Source organism: Grampus griseus, assembly GCF_964374135.1.
Source record: "Grampus griseus genome assembly, chromosome: 5".
In the NCBI taxonomy this organism is placed as follows: domain Eukaryota; kingdom Metazoa; phylum Chordata; class Mammalia; order Artiodactyla; family Delphinidae; genus Grampus; species Grampus griseus.
The window spans coordinates 135,423,865-135,443,196 of NC_138998.1; the positions used below are offsets into that span (position 1 = coordinate 135,423,865).

Below are 19,332 nucleotides of genomic sequence, written 5' to 3' on the forward strand. Positions count from 1 at the left end.
CAATGAGAAGCCCGCGCACCGCAACGAAGAGCAGACCCCGCTCGCCACAACTAGAGAAAGCCTGCGCACAGCAGCGAAGACCCAATGCAGCCAAAAATAAATAAGTAAATAAATTTATTTTTTAAAAAAACCATTTAGCAGATAAACATGAAAAGGTGCTCAATCTCAAAGGCATCTGCAAATTAAAACCTTAACGGGAATTGGTATATGCCCAACAGACTGGCAGAGATTCCCTTCTTAATCCCTAAAACCGTGGCTTCTCCCCTCATTGCTCAAAGATCTAACCATTCTCAGTTTTCATCCCTCCCATTTTTCCGCACCATTTGCCTCCCTGGCTAATGGTGTCTCAGTCTCTACCAGTCAGGGAAATAGAAACCGAGAGCTGGCTACAGACACTCTGAAGGTGCTGACACACCAAACACGGACAGGGAGGCGACGGAGAGAACAGAAATGGCAGAAAACTGCTACCCGTCTGCAGGAAGGTGGGGTGACCTCAGCCCAGGAGGCAGGGCTCCCGCCTGCAGGAAGGTGGGGTGACCTCAGCCCAGGAGGCAGGGCTCCCGCCTGCAGGAAGGTGGGGTGACCTCAGCCCAGGAGGCAGGGCTGCCTGGGGGAAGCCAGATGGAGCCACAGGGAAAAAGCAGCTGCTGCCGGAGCTGGAGAGAAGGGCAAGTTCCACCGGCTTCTCCATTCCTCTGGCTTCTGCTGTCCCGTGGCTGAACCTCTCTGGAAGCCACACAGCAAGGAGCATCAAAGAACCTTGGGAATCACTGGAGAGAGGGGACTCCTTGCAGAAGGTGGGAGGGGATCTGAGAGAAAACAGGCAAGTAGCCAGCCCCCATCCTTTCGGAAACCCTTTCCTGGAGCTTTTTCAGAATTCACTGGGTGGGGATGGGGGAGTGGGGAGGGACCAGTCATTTTCTGTTTGTAACTACGTTATGTATGGGCTGATTTGTAGGGACCCCCATACCCCGACGACAAAAATGCTTACATTGAGGTCATGAACCTTAGTACCTCAGAATGTGACTCTTTTGGGAGATAGGGCCTTTAAAGTGATGATTCAAGTAAGATGAGGTCATATGGGTGGGCCCTGGTCCAGCATGACTGGACTCCTTTAAGAGATTAGGACACAGAGGGAAGACCATGTGAAGGTACAGTGAGAAAAAGGCCATCCACAGGCCAAGGAGGGAGTGCTCAGAAGAAACCAACTCTGAACACCTTGACCTTGGACTTCTGGCCTCCAGACTGTGAGGAAATCGATTTCTGTTGTTTAAGCCAGTCCGTGGTACTTTGTTACAGCAGCCAGAGCTGACTCATACATCCTAGTTCTCAGTAGCTCTTCTCTCTCTCTTACCCTTCTTTGAGCCATCGGGCACAGGTGAGTCTTTGCCCCCAACTTCTGGCCTCACCTACGTTCTCTTCCTGGGTGGTCCCATTTGCCCTCTTGGTTTCAGTGGCCACCACTCTGGCCACAATGCTCAGATCCTCTGGCCTCTCCCAGGCTCCAGTGCCACAATTATTGCTTCTGCATATCTCTATTTGGATGGTCTCTTGGTATCTCAGGAGCAACAGGAATAAAACCAAATGTATTTTTCTCCCACAAATTCCCTCTTCATCTTGATTTCTCTACCTCTGTTAATGACATCACATTCTCCTTTTCACCTGGACCTAGAACTTAGTCATCTTGGAGTCCCTACTCCTCTCCATTCCTGCATCCTGTTTATTTCTGTTTCAGTTGATGGTACCACCACACACTGTCTCAGGAGTCTCCAGTCCAGGCCCCCATTCTGCTCCATGGGAACAAGAACATGATAGCCTCCTCGCTAATTCCCTTCAGGGCCTCTTGTTTCCCAATGCCCTGCTTACACCAGCACTCCTCCATTTGACTTTCTCAAGTGCAGCCCCAGTCCCGTCACTCCCCTTCTCAAACCCTTCAGTGCCCGCCCCTCACCACCAGCAAGTGCAGGGGCTCCTGCCTGGTACTCAGGACCCCCCTTAGTGCCATCCATTCCCTTATTTCACATCTGCGCACGCAGCACTGCTTGCCACTGTGCATGTCCCTCCATTTAACCCTCTCTGTATGGGCGCTGCTGTCCCCCTCTTGCAGAGGAGGAAATTGAATTTTAGAGCAATTAAGTGACTTGCTTAAGGTCTCACAACTACTGGATATTCGGGAAGCTGGGGGCTGAATTTATGACTTTCTGGCTGCAAAGTCTTACTTGATAAACTGGGCAGACTGGGAGCAAAGAATGCCATATGCACAGTGATCAATAAACAGAAATGAGACTCAAGATCCAGGAGGGAACGGGTGGCAGAAGGTTCAGGGTGTGCCATTGGGAGCCCTGAAGACCGCCATTGGTACCCAGATCATATAGGCTGGAACTGTCCAGAGTTTAGACACACCCACAAAGCTGCTGTGGGATTTCATCCGGAGCACCAGGGCAAACAGCTGGCTCTGGAAACACACAAAGCATATGCCAGTAGACACGGGGGGCTTCTGATACTGCTTCTGCACGACAGCTGAATGTCACTAATTCATTACTGTTTTAAGTATAGGAAAATCCAGAGTTAAAAACTCGAGTCTAAATGCAGTGTGGTAAGTAAGTAAATAAATAAAGGCAATGTGGTATCCCGAATTGGATCCTGGGACAGCAGAAGGACTGTAGTGGAACAACTGGTGAAATCTGAGGTCTGTAGTTTAGTTAATAGTATTGTACTAATAATGTTAATGTTGTGAGGTTTCTGTTTTGTTTTTTGGTGGCTTTTTTAAATTGAACTATAGTTGATGTACAGTGTTGTACCAGTCTCTGCTGTACAGCAAAGTGACTCAGTTACACACATATATACATTCTTTTTTATATTCTTTTCCATAATGGTTTATCCCAGGAGATGGAGCACGGTTCCCTGTAGGAACAGTAGCACCTTGTTTATCCTGTGTGTTTTGATAAATCCATGGTTGTATAAGATATCAACACTGGAGGAAGCTAGGTAAAAGAACTCTGTACTATTTTTGCAACCTGTTTGTAAGTCCAAAAGTATTTCAAAATAAGTTGTGAAAATTAAACGGTGACCTTCCACAGAATTTCAATGGCATTTTTTCCCTTGTCCCTAACTGGTTATGTGGTCTTTTTTTTTTTTTTTTTTTTTTAATATTTATTTGGCTGCCCTGGGCCTTAGCTGAGGCATGTGGGATTTAGTTCCCTGACCTGGGATCCAACCAGGGTTCCCTGCATTGGGAGTGTGGAGTCTTAACCACTGGGCCACCAGGGAAGTCCCTAGCCATGTGGTCTTAATTAAGCACTTCATTTCATCTCTCTGGACCCCAGTTTTTCAACTATTTTAAAAAGTAGGAGGGACACAAACCAGATCATCTCTAACTTCCCCTTCAGGCTCTGAAATTCTCAGATCCTAATACATTTACACCATGATTCAGTTTGCAAGGATTTGATTTGCAGTGACCTCATTCACCTCCATATGCCCAGTATTCAGCACTGCGGTATAGCACAGTAGGTGCTGCATAAAAGTTTCTTGAATCTAAACTGGCTCATACCTCTAGTATCTGTAACATGAAGTAGAACTGTTAACTCTTTTACCCAGTTGGCCACTACAGAGCGAAGTACTCACAAAATTTTCTCCGCAGAAAGCAAATTTATCTTCATCCAGCAGAGGGGAGTGGTCCTTTACATCCTAGGCACGTAAAGGTTTTCCTCATTGGGGAGGGGAGTCACCATCTGTGAGCAATTACCTGCCCATCAGATAGGACCTGCAGTTAGGGTGATTAGTACCTTAAGTTTCCAGAAGACCAGAAAACGCCACACACACATTCACAAGCAAATGAAGTCTAAACCACCTCAGCAGATGGGAGAATGAACAGCAAACAGTTGAAACCCCATCCTTAGAGGAGAGTTTGTCTTCCTAGCAACCTGTCCCATTTTCTGAACAAAGATCTCTCTTGTAAAGGGCCAGTTGGGGGATTACCTGACGGTCCAGTGGTTAGGACTCCACGCTTTCACTGTGCAGGTTCAATCCCTGGTGGGGGGAACTAAAATCCCATAAGCCTTGAAGCGCGGCCAAAAAAATTTTTTTAATAAATAAAATAAAGGGCCAGTTACTAAGGTCAAAGGAATGAATGGGGAAGATGACTAACACGTTTACAATTAAAATGAGAATCATCATTAGCAGCGCATCCCCGCAGCAGCCTAGGGCTGAGCCTGTGTGAGCATCCCAGACAGGGCATATCTGAGCCCTGAGAAGGGGGCAAGGAAGAACAAAGGGACAAGCAGAGGGACATCAAGGGAGAACTAGGAAAGTAAAGGAACTGAAGGATCAAAAACTAAAAGGGTCCTAAACCAGAGGGCCCTGTGAGTGTGCGTGTCACCCAGCAAAGCACAGGTGAAAAAGACTGATTCAAAAAGCAGACTCAGCCTGAAATGGTGGATACTGCAGTAACACCAAGGACAGATACGTCCTCTCCTTGTGGCTGAAAGCTCCACAGAAAGGGACCGATGAGTCACATAATAATTTTCTCTTTGCTCTCAGCCAGCCTGAACATTTTCCCCTAGGAGCTGAAACTTCGGTGACTAGAGAAAACCAAACAGTGGGAAAAAAAGTCATACCTATTATAAACCTTCGCCTACTGGAAATTTCATGGGTCTGGAAAGGGAAGTTCCATGGAAAGAATCAATGGGAAAGTGGGAGCGTTCATACAACCCCTTACATTCCCAGCCTGGGCTTTGCTTCCTTGTTTTCACTGAATTTATGATTCCATAGAAGCACCACTATCCAGTCTCCATAGAGGCGAAGCTGCACTGCCCCTTGTTGATGTCCCTTGCTTTGCAGTCAACCTTTGATTTTTAAAAGGCCTTTATGCAGACCCTGCTTCTTAGCCCCCAAAGCTAAAAGTTTATAATAAAATAACAGTAAATCTGGTGGAATAAAAAGAGAAATTCAGACTGTAGAAAAGGAAGAAGCATCTCAGTAACCACAGGGCTGCTATGTTCTGTGTTTATAAAATGCTTGTAAAGCCCTGAACAGAGAAAGAGCCGTTTCCTGGAGAAGCCAAGAGCAGATGATGCAGCCGCACTGGGACAGCTTTAAGCAGCCCGCTGTGAACAAGATTCCAGCTCCGGAAAGCTGAGTGCATCCAGCCCCCATCAGGCATCTTGAAAATGAAAAGAGCAAAAGCAGAAGAGCAAGCCGTGATTAAACTACTCCTTTCTATAAATAACTCCCTCTAAGGGCATAAACAGCATGATCAAGACAGGAAACCCGAGCCCTTTCTCGGGGAACCCACCCACCAGCGTGCCCCTCGGCCCCCGGCGCCCCAGCCCTTTACCTGGCAGGAGGGAGCCCAGGGAGCACGTGCCTGTGGGCCGAGCCCGGGACCCCGCGGCTGCTCTCCAGGCCTCCGGGCCCCAGCACCTGCGCCCCGCGGTGCAGCGCGGCCGACGGAGTGGGAGGCCGCCGCCGAAATGTACCCGAGGAGGGCAGAGGCTTCAACACCAAGGACAGAGCAGGTGGCAGCGGGGACGTGGGAAGCAGACGGTGGGAAAGGCCGGGTCGGGATACCCGCCTCGGTGGGGCCCCGCTGCCGCGGCACAACCCCAAATGCTGACCGCTCCCCAGCCCGCTCCGGCCACCGCTGGCCACCCTGGCGTGGGCTTCTGTCTGCTCCAGAGCACCCTTCCCGCTGCTCTCCTCTACTGGGCGGCCTGGAACACTGCGCCTCGCCTTCCCCAACATCCTCCTACCTGAACAACTGAAACATTAGGTCTTGCCTTAAATGTCAAAATGTCACCTCCTGGGGGTGGCGGAAGGCCCCCTTCCACACTGCCCTGTAACCACGCTCACCCACCTTGCACTGCTGATGCAAAGGGTCTGCCTCGCCCTGGAGACTGGAAACCCTGGGGGGCAGGGACCGGATCTGGCTGGATTCCCAGCTCTTAGTGAAGGTGGCTGAAGGTTTTGCTTAATGAGTGAGAGAGAAAAGTAGCCAAATTGGACTACTCTCGATAGGATGTTTTCTGAAGAAGGGGCAGAGGATGGGGCTTAAATTGTTGACTCAGAGGATTTCTCTTCCCGGTGTTACTCCTTCCTTCATTACAAGAGTGACTGAGAGCTGGATTTAACTCTTCCTTTTCCTTTACTAAGTAAAAGCAACACCGGATTTCCACTGCTGCCCTAGGGATGAGGGACTCTGCCATTTGAACCCTGAATCCTTCACTTCCAACACAGCAATTTCAAGCAAGGACTTAAGGTTTCCTCTGCTGGGGAATAGGGAATTCATGATTCTGTGGTGGAGCACAGACTGACGCATGGTATCAATTAGAATACTCCCCCAAAAGGGAAAAAATCGTCTCTGACCTCCAGGAAGTGCTTATGGATGGTCCACGGAATAACTCCAGCTCAGAGAAAAACCTCAATCTAAAAATCTCCATCACTGTTGATAAATAAGAGGGCTGAAATTCAGGGGTAATCAGAATCAACATCTTCAAATGACATGATTTTTGACAGCTACGAAATATTCCACGTTTGGGTGTCCATGATTTGTGTAGCCATTCTTACGTTGTTGGGACTGTTTTAGAACAGTCCTGTACAAAACTTGAAAGCCACCTCTCTGGTAATTGTTTAGGATATATTCCTGTGATCCTATAAGTAACTTTATTGGGTCAGAGGATATAAACCTTTCTAAGACTATTGAAATATAAAGCCAAACTTCTTACCTCAAATGCTGTATAATTTTATCTTCTAATAAAAGACTGAGGGCTTATTTTAGCGCACGCTTTGTCAATATCAAGTGCTCTAACAGAAGTTTTTTTAAATCTTTGCTATTTTGATTAATGAAAAATTGTATCTCTTTAAAAGATTAGTTTTTCTTTCCTTTTGAATTACTAGAAAAACCTTTTTTTTTTTTTTTTTTTTTTTTTTTTTTTTTTTTGCAGTACGCGAGGCTCTCACTGCTGTGGCCTCTCCCGTTGCGGAGCACAGGCTCCGGACGTGCAGGCTCAGTGGCCATGGCTCACGGGCCTAGCTGCTCCGCGGCATGTGGGATCCTCCCGGACCGGGGCACGAACGCGTGTCCCCTGCATCGGCAGGCGGACTCTCAACCGCTGCGCCACCAGGGAAGCCCGAAAAACCCTTTTATGTTAGTTTTGTTTGAAGTATAGTTGACTTATAATATATTTGTTTCAGGTGTACAACATAGCAATTCAATATTTTTAATAGATTATACTCCACCTAAAGTTATTACAAAATGATGGCTATATTTCGCTGTGCTGTACAACACATCCTTCTTGCTTATTTATTTTATAGTTTGTATCTCCTACCCCTATCCTGCCCCCCGTTTCCTCTCCCCACTAGTAAACCACTAGTTTATTCTCTATGAGTCTATGTTTTGTTATATACACTTGTTTGTTTTATTAGAAAAACTTGTTTTTTCCATTGTTTTACTGGTCATTGGATTTCTTTTTTTTTTAAACATCTTTATTGGAGTAATTATAATTGCTTTACAATGGTGTGTTAGTTTCTGCTGTATAACAAAGTGAATCAGTTATACATATACGTATATCCCCATATCTCTTCCCTCTTGCGTCTCCCTCCCTCCCACCCTCCCTATCCCACCCCTCCAGGTGATCACAAAGCACCAAGCTTATCTCCCTGTGCTACGCAGCTGCTTCAAGCTATCTATTTTACATTTGGCAGTGTATATATAAGTCCATACCACTCTCTCACTTCATCCCAACTTACCCTTCCCCCTCCCGGTGTCCTCAAGTCCATTCTCTACATCTGCGCCTGTATTCTTGTCCTGCCCCTAGGTTCTTCATAACCATTGTTTTTTGTTTCTTTGTTTGTTTTTTGCGGTACACGGGCCTCTCACTGTTGTGGCCTCTCCCGTTGCGGAGCACAGGCTCCGGACGCGCAGGCTCAGCGGCCATGGCTCACGGGCCCAGCCGCTCCGCATGTGGGATCTTCCCGGACCGGGGCACGAACCCGTGTCCCCTGCATCGGCAGGTGGACTCTCAACCACTGTGCCACCAGAAAAGCCCATAACCATTGTTTTTTAGGTTCCATATATATGTGTTAGCATACGGTATTTGTTTTTCTCTGGTCATTGGATTTCTGTATGAATTATCTGCTCATATCCATTGCCATTTTTTCTTTTGTTTTGTTATTGAAATATAGTTGACATACAATATTATGTTAGCTTCAGGTGTACTACATATGATTTGATATTTGCATACATTATGAAATGATCCCAGAATAAGTCTAGTAACCATCTATCCTCATAGAAAGTTATTGCAAAATTACTGACCATATTTCTTATGCTGTATATTACGTCCCATTGGCTTACTTATTTCATAACCGGAGGTTTGTACCTCTTAATCCCCTTTACCTATTTTGCCCCACCCCCCCATTTGTTCGCTGTATCCATGAGTCTTTTCTCATTTTGTTTTGTTTTTTAGATTCCACATATATGAGATCATTCGGTATTTGTCTTTCTTTGTCTGACTTACTTCACTTAGTGTAATACCTTCTAGCTCCATCCATGTTGTCCCAAATGGCAAGATTTCTCTTTTTAATGCCTGTAATATTCCATTGTGTGTATGTATGTGTATATATATATATATATATATATATATATATATATATATATACCATATCTTCTTTATCCATTCATCTAATGATGGACACTTAGGTTGCTTCCATATATTGGCTGTTGTAAATAGTACTGCAATGAACATTGGCATGCATATATCTTTTCAAATTAGTGTATTTGTTTCCCTCAGGTAAATACTCCAGTGGAATCGCTGGATCATACAGTAGTTCTATTTTTAGTTTTTTGAGACACCTCCATGCTGTTTTCCATAGTAGCTGCAACAATTTTCATCCCCACCAACAGTGTAGAGTACGAGTTCCCTTTTCTCCACATCTCCACTAATGCTTACTTATTGTCTTTTTTATGATAGCCTTTCTGACAGGTATGAGGTGATATCTCACTGTGGTTTTGATTTATAATTCCCTGATGATTAGTGATGTAGAACATCTTTTCATATGTCTGTTGGCCATCTGCATGTCTTCTTTGGACAAAAGTCTATTCAAGTCCTCTGCCCATGTTTGAATCAGGTTGTTTGTTTTTGTTTTGGCTGAGGAGCAGGTGGGAACTTAGTTCCCTGACTGGGCCCCCTGCATTGGGAGCACAGAGTCTTAACCACTGGACCGCCAGGGAAGTCCTTGGTTGTTCGTTTTTTCTATGTTGAGTTCTATGAGCTGTGTACCTATGTTGGATATTAACTCCTAATCAGACATATTGCTTGCAAATATCTTCCCCCATTCTGTAGGCTACTTTCTTGTTTTGTTGATAAGTTTCCTTCATTGTGCTAAAGTCCATTGCCATTTTTCAGTTTTGGTGTGTTTCTTGTTGATTTTATGGGTTCTTTATATATTAAGGACATTAACTCTAGGCTGGCAAATACTTGTGGCATTTTTTTTTTCTTTTTTAGCTGTGTTGGGTCTTTTTTTTTTGGCTGTGTTGGGTCTTTTTTTCTTGGCTGTGTGTGGGTTTTCTCTAGTTGCAGCGAGCAGGGGCTACTCTTCGTTGTGGTGCGCAGACTTCTCATTATGCTGGCTTCTCTTGTTGTGGAGCACAGGCTCTAGGCATGTGGGCTTCAGTAGTTGTGGCACATGGGCTCAGTAGTTGTGGCTCACGGGCTCTAGAGCACAGGCTCAGTAGTTGTGGCACACGGGCTTAGTTGCTCCATAGCATGTGGGATCTTCCCAGACCAGGGCTTGAACCTGTGTCCTCTGCATTAGCAGGCAGATTCTTAACCACTGCACCACCAGGGAAGTCCCACTTGTGGCATATATTTAACCCAGTTTGTCATTTGCCTTTTAATTTTGTTTAAGATGATTTTTAATGTACCATTTTTACATTTTAATTAAACAAAACCAATTTTTTCATGACTTTTTCCATTGTTTTTATGTTTAGAGAGTCCTCCCCAATTTCCCAACCTATAAATATTCCCTAGTACTTATAATTTTTAAATGGTTACATTTCGGATTAGACCATCATCTTGAAGGCCTCTTCCAATTATAAAATTATAAGTTTCCTGATTTTATCTACATTGCTATTTTCAAATTCGACATACAAAAACAGTAGATACCAGTGATGTTTTAAATTTTAATCTGTTATTCAACACATTCAATAGAATTTCTGTAACATATGTAAGGTACAAAGTCTAGTAATAAGATGAACGTTGTGTACCTACCCCTCAACGTAAGAACTAGAATGTTGCCAAATGTGCTTGATAGCCTATTGAACTTGCATTCATATAAAATCCTAAAAACTTTCTTTTTTCTAAAACTCACGAATCCTAATTCTATCTATACTTCTGCTGCTGCTATTTGAAACCAGTGTCAACATGTTGATGCCTGTTAAAGTGTATCCTGTTGACTGCACCCCTTGGATCCAGCCAGCTGGGATCTGCCATCCTAACTATTAAGCTACCCTCCTAGATTTACATCCCCCATGAAAGGCAGCATCTCACCTGGAGAAGCTTGGAAATCAAATCAAGTGATAAACTCTTTGATAAATACTCCATCCTGGATATCCCTCTTGAACACTTTACAGTGCGTATTTAAAAAAGAAAAGAAAGGAAGGGAGAAAGGGAGAAAGGAAAAAAACGAGAATAATGCCAATAACTCTGTACTTCTTGTCTACCCCATCCCCCTGCCTCCCTTTCCTCAATTTTACATTTTTAATTCCCATGCTTTAAAAAATAAAAATACAGGGACTTCCCTGGGGGTCCAGTGGTTAAGACTCCATGCTTCCACTGCAGGGGGTGTGGGTTCAATCCCTGGTCGGGGAACTAAGTTCCTAAATGCCACTTGGAGCAGCCAAAAAATAAAAATGTCTTAACACAAGTGAATACATCCCTACACGTACATTGTGGGGTTTTTAGCTTTATAAAAATAATATTATTCAAAAAGTAAACTTCTGAGCCTTGCATTTTTTCCGATCATTGTTTCTAAGATTCACACATAGAATTGTGTGTATTCGTTTTCACTTCGATATAATATCCTGCTATATGACTGTACCATAATTTGGTTAGCCATTGTCCTATTGATGGACACTGGGTTATTTCCAGCTTGTTCACTCTGACCAACAATGCTGCTCTGAGCATCCCCTTACTTGTCTGCAGGGCCCATGGGCACGCGTTTCTCTGGGAACAGACCTAGGACAGGAATTACTGGATTGAGTTAATGTTCAGTGTTAAAGGATAATACTAAACTGTTTTCCAAAGTAGTTATAGCAATTTACATTCCCATTACCAGTGGTTTTTGTTTCAACTCAGTATCTTTTAGGCCAAATGCTCTTTCTTTTTATTTTAGATTTATACTGATTTTCACAACTGTCTTGGAGAATCATGAGGTTCTTGAACACAAAACAGCACATTGTGGTTCTTGATCAGCAGAATCCCCCAGAAACAATTGAGTCAGCTAATCACAAATCCCTTATTGTCCAATGTCTAAATTTAGGCCATGGTGGCTTGGATTAGACCCATGGGTCCCAGGACAACGGCAGGGGTGTTACTAACTAAAAAGTCTTTTGTAAGCACGGTGTGGGGAGTTTTCCAGCAATGGGAGAGAGTCCTTTGCATGAGCAGCTGCTTTCAGAATCTCCTGCTATTTGTAGCTCTGTGTTCTCTCCTCCCATTTTACATACAACCTTCTATTTAAATCAGCCACTCTTGGAATCTTAAATTACTACTCTCTACTTAAAGGCCATCCAAACATTTACACTCTTTGATTTGGTATTCATAATTCTGAGCATTTATCCTAAAAATGGTAACAAAAGAAGAAAGAGGGCTTCCCTAGTGGTGCGGTGGTTAAGAGCCTGCCTGCCAACACAGGGGACATGGGTTAGAGCCCTGGTCTGGGAAGATCCCACATGCCGCCGAACAACTAAGCCCGTGCACCACAACTACTGAGCCTGCGCTCTAGAGCCCGCGAGCCACAACTACTGAGCCTACGTGACACAACCATGAAGCCCACGCGCCTAGAGCCTGTGCTCCGCAACAAGAGAAGCCACCACAATGAGAAGCCCGCGCACCACAACAAAGAGCAGCCCCCACTCGCTGCAACTAGAGAAAGCCCACGTGCAGCAACAAAGACCCAATGCAGCCAAAAATAAATAAATAAAAATTAAAATAAAGAAGAAATTATATTTGTAAAGATGTTAATAGCAACATTGTAAGAGTGATTTTTTAAATTGGAAAACTGTTAATGTTCAACAATAGGGAACATATAGTGCAAATTGTGGAATATGTACTCAGTGGTACAAAGCATAACAGAGACTTTTTTTCATCCCTGAACCATTTGAGATTAAGTTGCAGAAATCATGACTCTGCACTCCTAAGTACTTCAGGGATTATTTCCCAAGAACGGGAAGGCTCTCTTAGGTAACCACACTGCAGTGATCGAATTCAGAAAATTTAACATTGATCCAATGCTAATATGTACAACTGAGTCCATATTCACATTTGGCCAATTGTCCCAATAACATCCTTTATGCAATATTATTTTTCCCAATTCAAAGTCACACCTTTCACATAGTTGTCATGTCTCTTTATTCATCTCTAATCTGGAACAGTCCCTTAGTCTTCGTCTTTCGTGACTTCGACATTTTTTAAGAGTCAGGACCATTATTTTGTAGCCTGTCTCTCAATTTAAGTTTGCTGGATGTAATGCATTGTTGGCACATGACGTCATTCTGCATCATGCTGATTTTGGTCATGTGGTTAAGGTGGTATCCACCAGATTTTCCCACTATAAAGCTTCCGTTTTTACCTTTATAATTAATAAATAATCTATGGAGTGATCCTTTGAGACTGTAATATCTTATTCCCCAACAAGCTTCCACCAGTGGTTTCAGTATCCTACCTGGATCAGCTACTGTTATAATAGTTGCAATGAGGTGACTTTTCTAACTCTTTGTTTCTTCAGCATTTATTAGTTGACATATTACGGTAAAGAACTGTCTCTTTTACCTCTATTTGTTTATAAGTTTATTTGCTTTTTAGTATCCCTCTGGATTCATGGTTTCTTTTTGTTCTAATTTTATTTTTTATTAATTTTTATTGGAGTATAGTTGCTTTACAATGTTGTGTTAGTTTCTGCTATACAGCAAAGTGAATCAGCTATACATATACATATATCCCCTTTTTTGGATTTCCTTCCCATTTAGGCCACCACAGAACATTGAGTAGAGTTCCCTGTGCTATACAGTAGGTTCTCATTAGTTTTCTATTTTATACATAGTAGTGTATATATGTCAATCCCATCTCCCAATTCATCCCCCCCCTTCCCCTTTGGTATCCATACATTTGTTCTCTATGTCTGTGTCTCTATATCTGCTTTGCAAAAAAGATCATCTATACCATTTTTCTAGATTCCACATACATGTGTTAATACACATGGATTCTTTTTTTTTAATGTGAGAATTCATTATTGTCATTACTCATTTTGATGCTCAAATTGTTACAAATTTGGCCGCTGGAAGCGTTGTCGAGCTGGCCCCTGGGTGCTCATCATTGTTTGACATCCCCATCATTCTTTGAGCACCTCCTTGCTTTCAGTTGGCACCACAAGCTATTCCTGGCTCATCTTTCACTTGCCCTGCGCCTCCTGAGTGAGCTATTTCTCCAAGCAACTCTGGAGAATGGGATTTAGAAACCAAAATATGAACACTGGGAATGTTCAGGGCTACTGGGGTGGCCCTCCCAAGGTGCTTTCAGCAGACAGATCTAGGAAATAGAGTCCAATCCACAGAGCTCTTCCTTGCGTTCCCTCCCTCCAGATTTGTATCACCCTTCTCCCACAGTGCGAATCTTCACTCCCAACAATACCATGATAGTTACTAACTTGCTTAATCCCACAGTACACAGAAAGTAGTTTCAGAATTGCCAGGACAGACTAGTACCAACTAAGTGAAGTTCGAAATTTCTTTGTAGTTTTATTTGCTAGTTTACACACAGAAAGCATATAGTCAAGAGTTCTGTTCAACATAGACACAGAAAACAAACTTATGGTTACCAAAGGGGAAAGTGGGGGGAGGGATAAACTGGGAGTTTAGGATTAACGTATACACACTATATATAAAACAGACAAACAACAAGAACCTACTGTATAGCACACGGAACTATATTCACTATCTTGTAATAATCTCTAATGGAAAGAATCTGAAAAACAAGGGACTTCCCTGGTGGTCCAGTGGGTAAGACTCCACGCTTACAATGCAGGGGGCCCTGGTCAGGGAACTAGATCCCACATGCATGCTGCAACTATGCAACTAAAGATCCCGCATGCTGCAACGAAGATCCTGGGTGCCACAACTAAGACCCAGCGCAGCCTAAATAAATAAATAAATAAATATTTTTAAAAAATAAAACAACGGACTTCCCTGGTGGCGCAGTGGTTGAGAGTCCGCCTGCCGATGCAGGGGACACGGGTTCGTGCCCCGGTCCGGGAAGATCCCACATGCCGCGGAGCGGCTGGGCCCGTGAGCCGTGGCCGCTGAGCCTGCGCGTCCGGAGCCTGTGCTCCGCAACAGAAGAGGCCACAACAGTGAGAGGCCCAAGGCCCGCGTACCGCAAAAAAAAAAAAAAAAAAAAAACTCTGTTCAAAAGTAATTTGGGTTTACTTTTCTTCCCTATGGTTAATTTACTATGCAGTTTAGTTCATTTGTTTACTTCTTTTTATATTCAATTTTAGGTTTCTTTTCCCCCATCTTTGTTGAATTAAATTTTATTTTTTTAATATTAAAACATTCACATCTCTAAAAGTCAAAACTACCAAAAAAGAAAAAAAAAAGTATGCTTGAATAAGTGTCGTTTCTCCTAGCCTTTCACCCCATTCCTACCCATTCACTGTAAGTAACCAATTTATTAGTTTCTGGTTTACTCTTCCCCATGGGTTTGTTTGGGTTTTTTTTTTTCTTTGCAAAAATAGAAAAATACTTCAGTATTTTACTATTTCCCCTTCTTTTACACAAAAAAAGGCATAATATTTGTATCCTCTTGTATTTACCTTTTTCACTTTTCAACATATCCTAGAATCACTCCATATCCGTTCATGGAAGATCTTCCTTGATCTTTTTTACAACTGCATAGTACTCCATTGTGTCAATGTACCAGGGTTTATTCAACCAATTGCTGATGTATTGTCACTGAGGCTGTTTCCAAAATTTTGTCATTGCACATAGTGCTGTGATACGTAGCCTTGTACATATATATACTTTTATGTGGATGTAGGTGTTTCTTCAGCTAAGTTCCTACCTGTGAAATTGCTAGGTCAAGGGTAAATGCACTCTAAGTTTTGTTAGGTATTTCCAAATTCCCCTTTATCGGAGTTGAACCATCTTGCATTCTCACCAGCAATATAGCAGAATGCCTGTTTTCCCACAGTCTGTCCTGTTGCTTTGGCTGTTTGCAAGTTGGGTAGGTTAGAAGTGATATCTCAGAGTAATGAGCATTTCCCTCATTAGGAGAGTAATTAAACATCTTTTCATTTGTTTAAGGGATGTTATTTTATGGCCTCACAAATATTTTTTTGCAGAATGCCCATTCCTGTCTCTTGCCTTTTTAAAAATTGGATTTTGGTCTTTGGTTCCCTCAATCTTTGAGTTATTTACATATTTGGGATATTAACCCTTTACCTGTGACATATGTTGCCAGGCTTTTACTTTATATATGGTATGAGTCTGTTGGTTGGTTTTGATACAGATAGAGTAGAATAATTAAATAGTTTAGAAATCCCACTAGGGGATTAAAGACAAAAAGGGAATTTTAAGGCAGTTTGGGAGACTGCTGTAAGCTAATGACCACAAGAAAAGAATCCAGTAACCTAGCAACAATCTAGACTACCCTGAAGGGAGACCAGGCACATTCAAGTGCCAGGCACACTCAAGCCACAAGTCTTGTGCTGGTTAAAACACAAGACAATAGATATGGGGTCCAAATCCTGTTACATGAAGTCAGGGAGTTTATGGCCCTTGAAGAATAGCATTTATACATGTAGCCAAGACAGGAATATCAGTGAAAGGGCAAAGAAATTAGGTGAAAGAGGACATTATACAAAACCTGAGATGAATTACCATATTTTAGTATTTGTCACCACCCTTTTGCTAACATACATATGATTTAAATAGTGCCGTGAGAGTCCCAGTTATACCATATAGGGGTCAAGGCAGGAACTAATGATGTAAGCCTTGACATCTACGCAAAAATGAGAAAAAGATGGTCTTGTCTCCTCCCCACTTTTTCGTTGATTATAAAAATGTAGCCCTCTGGACTTCCCTGGTGGTCCAGTGGCTAAGACTCCACTCCCAGTGCAGGGGGCCCGGGGTTCGAGCCCTGGTCGGGGAACTAGATCCCACATGTGTGCCGCAGCTAAGAGTTCGCATAATGCAACTAAGACCTGGCAAAGCCAAATACATAAAATAATTTTTTTTTTTTTAATGTAGCCCTCTTTGTTCTCAGGGCTGCGACCCATTGCCGGCCCGCCGGTATCTCTCACAAGCTCCTATGCTAATAAACTCACTCTTTGCCCATCGCTTTGCCTCAAGCTTAATTCTTTCTGCAACGAGACAAAAGAACATGAGCTTCAGTAAGTCCTGACACCAGGTGAGTGGTTTCCATTAAATGACAGTGGGTTCTAGTCCCTCCTAAGCCAGGGATTGTGGGTTGGAGTCCCAACCTGAGTTTTGGCTGGGTTAGAGGCCCGTCTGAGGAGTGCGGTTTCAACTTGGCTACACGGTTTTTGTTCTTCAATGTACTCTAACGTAGCAATGTCTGGTTTTTTTCTTCCTTGCATCTGGATACTGGGTCATTAGAAAGCCACTGCCCACACCCAGGTTACATAAGAATTTGCCCACGTTTTCTGACTGCTAGCTGGCCTGTCCTAATGCTCGCATTTGGGATACTGCGCCTGGGACGGGTCCAGGAGCCCGGCGGGGCCGGGGGCGGGGCCCGGAGCCCGGCGGGGCCGGGGGCGGGGGCTGGAATGAAGGCACGAAGGCGGCCTCGGCCGCGCATGCGCACTGACTAGGGAGGGCCGAACCCGCCGGGGTCCAGAGGGGAGGCGCGTGAGTGCCTCGGCGCTGTTGGTCCTCTTAGTATCCCTTCCCGGCCTTTCCGGAAACCCCACCCCCTCTCGCTGGTTGGAGCCGGTCAGCCGGCCTTCTGCGGTGCAAAGCAGCGGCCGTGACCAACGACACGGCCATCCGCGGTTCGGCGCTCAGCGTGTCCCATCCGACCCCGACCCCCGCCCTGGCCCACGCGGCGGCCCGAATACTTCTGAGGGAAGGCCGGCCGGCTCCTCCGCCCGGCGGTCGTCCTTGTGTCCCCGCCCCGCGCTGCGCCCCCTCGTGGCCGCCCGACCACAGCGCGGGCTGGGGCCACAGGGAAGGCTTGCAAACACCCGGGTTTCGGCGGCGCCCGGAGCCTTCTCTAGCGTTAGACGCTGGGACCACACTCAGGGGAGACAGAAGGCCCACCGAGGTTTCTCTTCCATGAGTCTTCTCTCCCCACCACGTGCCCCTTGTGGACCTTTTATTTTTCTAACCCTCCTTCCTGCAGCCCTCCAGTCTCTCACCCACTTATTCCAGCTTTATAAATCCTTATCTCAAGATGCTCAGCAAAAATACAGGCCCTCCGCTTGCCTTCCCTAGTCTCACCCCGTACACACACCAAATACATGGTGTCCTTTCCAGCACCAACAACCAGTTCTCCAATTCTCTCCCTCCACTTCAGACGCCAGCCACGAATGGTACGGTACCCAGGCTACCCGCATTTCTAAAGCCCGGCCGACTGCAAACGCAAGGTTTCCCACCACCGAACCCCTCAGGTTCGATAATTCCCTAGAACACAGAGAACTCAGCAAAGCGCTGTACTTACTGTTACCGGTTTGCGATGCACAGAAGGAGGTGGGGGACACAGAGGTTCCGCGCACTCCCCCGGGGGCCACCCTGACAGCACTGCCCTCTGAACCCCTTTGTTTCAAGGTTTTTTGGGAGGTTTCTTTACGCGGGTCAGGGGAAAGGACCAAACCTCTTCACACGCTTGGCTCCTCTGGCTACCAGCCCCCATCCTAAGCCAGCTAGAGGTTCACCAATTATCACCTCATTAGCATAAACTCAGATTCCATTGAAAGGGCCTCATTTTGAATAACAAAGACGCTCTTATTACTCAGGGAATTCCCAGGACTTTAGGAGATCAGTACCAGGAATTGAGGGCAAAGACCAAATATATTTTTTATTGTACCGCACTCCCGCAAACCCTTAACCCCTGTTAATCATAAGGAAAACGTTAGCCAAATTCTAATTGTCGAGGTCATCCGTAAGAAGCAGAATCTGAGAACTTCATAGCCAAGAGGACGGAAATGGTTAAATTTAATGTGGTATCTAGATGGAATCCTGGAATAGAGAAAGGACATTAGAGAAAACAGGAAATCTAAATACAGTATGGACTATAGCTTTAAAAAATGTATCAATATGGTTTTATTAATTGCAACAAACATACCATACTTATGTAAGATATTAGTAATGAGAAACTGGTGTATACAAATAATGAATCATTATGTAATACACCTGAAACTAATATAACATTAACCATCAATTGTACCTCAATAGAAAATAATAATAGGAAACTGGTTAAAGGAACACTCTGCACTATCTTGCAAATTTCCTGTAAATCTAAAACTATTCTAAATATATAGTTTATTTTCAAAAACAAACTTTAGAGAAAAAGGCCCTTTGGGACTTTCCTGGCTGTCCAATGGTTAAGAGTCCATGCTTCCAATGCAAGGGGTAGGGGTTCGATCCCTGATCGGGGAAATAAGAACCCGTGTGCCACTCGGTGCGGCCTAAATAAATAAATATATAAATAAAAATAAGAAAAAAAGGCCCTTCAATTTTTAAGACCTACCTGTTTAAAAGGCATAGAGAGAGAACTTTTAAGTGACCACTTTGTTGTTACCTATCGATACATAGTCACCTGTATGCTGACAGTTGAGGAAAGACTGTGATATAGAGGTGCCACAGTGATACACATGTATCAGACACAAAGGGAGCGTGAGAAAAAACTCCACCTGCCACAGCTGCAAAGGAAGTGTTGTTACCTGGTCCCCCACCCCCTCAACCAGAGCAAGCAAATACAAGAGGGTCAGAGTGAGGAGAGAGGGATTGGGGTGAGATTTCTGTGCAGAGAACCCTGGCCTTGCTGTGAGGTTTCATCTCCATCCCCCAGGAGAAGCCCAGAAAGCTTGCTAATGTGTGTC

At 44.3% G+C, this 19,332-nt stretch overlaps 1 protein-coding gene across 1 annotated transcript in view; it reads right to left on the bottom strand.

Moving 5' to 3' along the window:
- The window catches only part of HLCS (holocarboxylase synthetase), a gene marked incomplete at its 5' end in the record, with an annotated part of 207,420 nt that extends 201,678 nt beyond the window's left edge, over positions 1–5,742 (bottom strand). The window contains 2 exons of the mRNA XM_082655355.1: positions 5,336–5,493; positions 5,616–5,742. Of these exons, the coding sequence (XP_082511481.1) occupies positions 5,336–5,493; positions 5,616–5,742 (285 nt within the window). The remainder of the gene's footprint in view (positions 1–5,335; positions 5,494–5,615) is intronic.
- Positions 5,743–19,332: the final 13,590 nt, after the last annotated feature.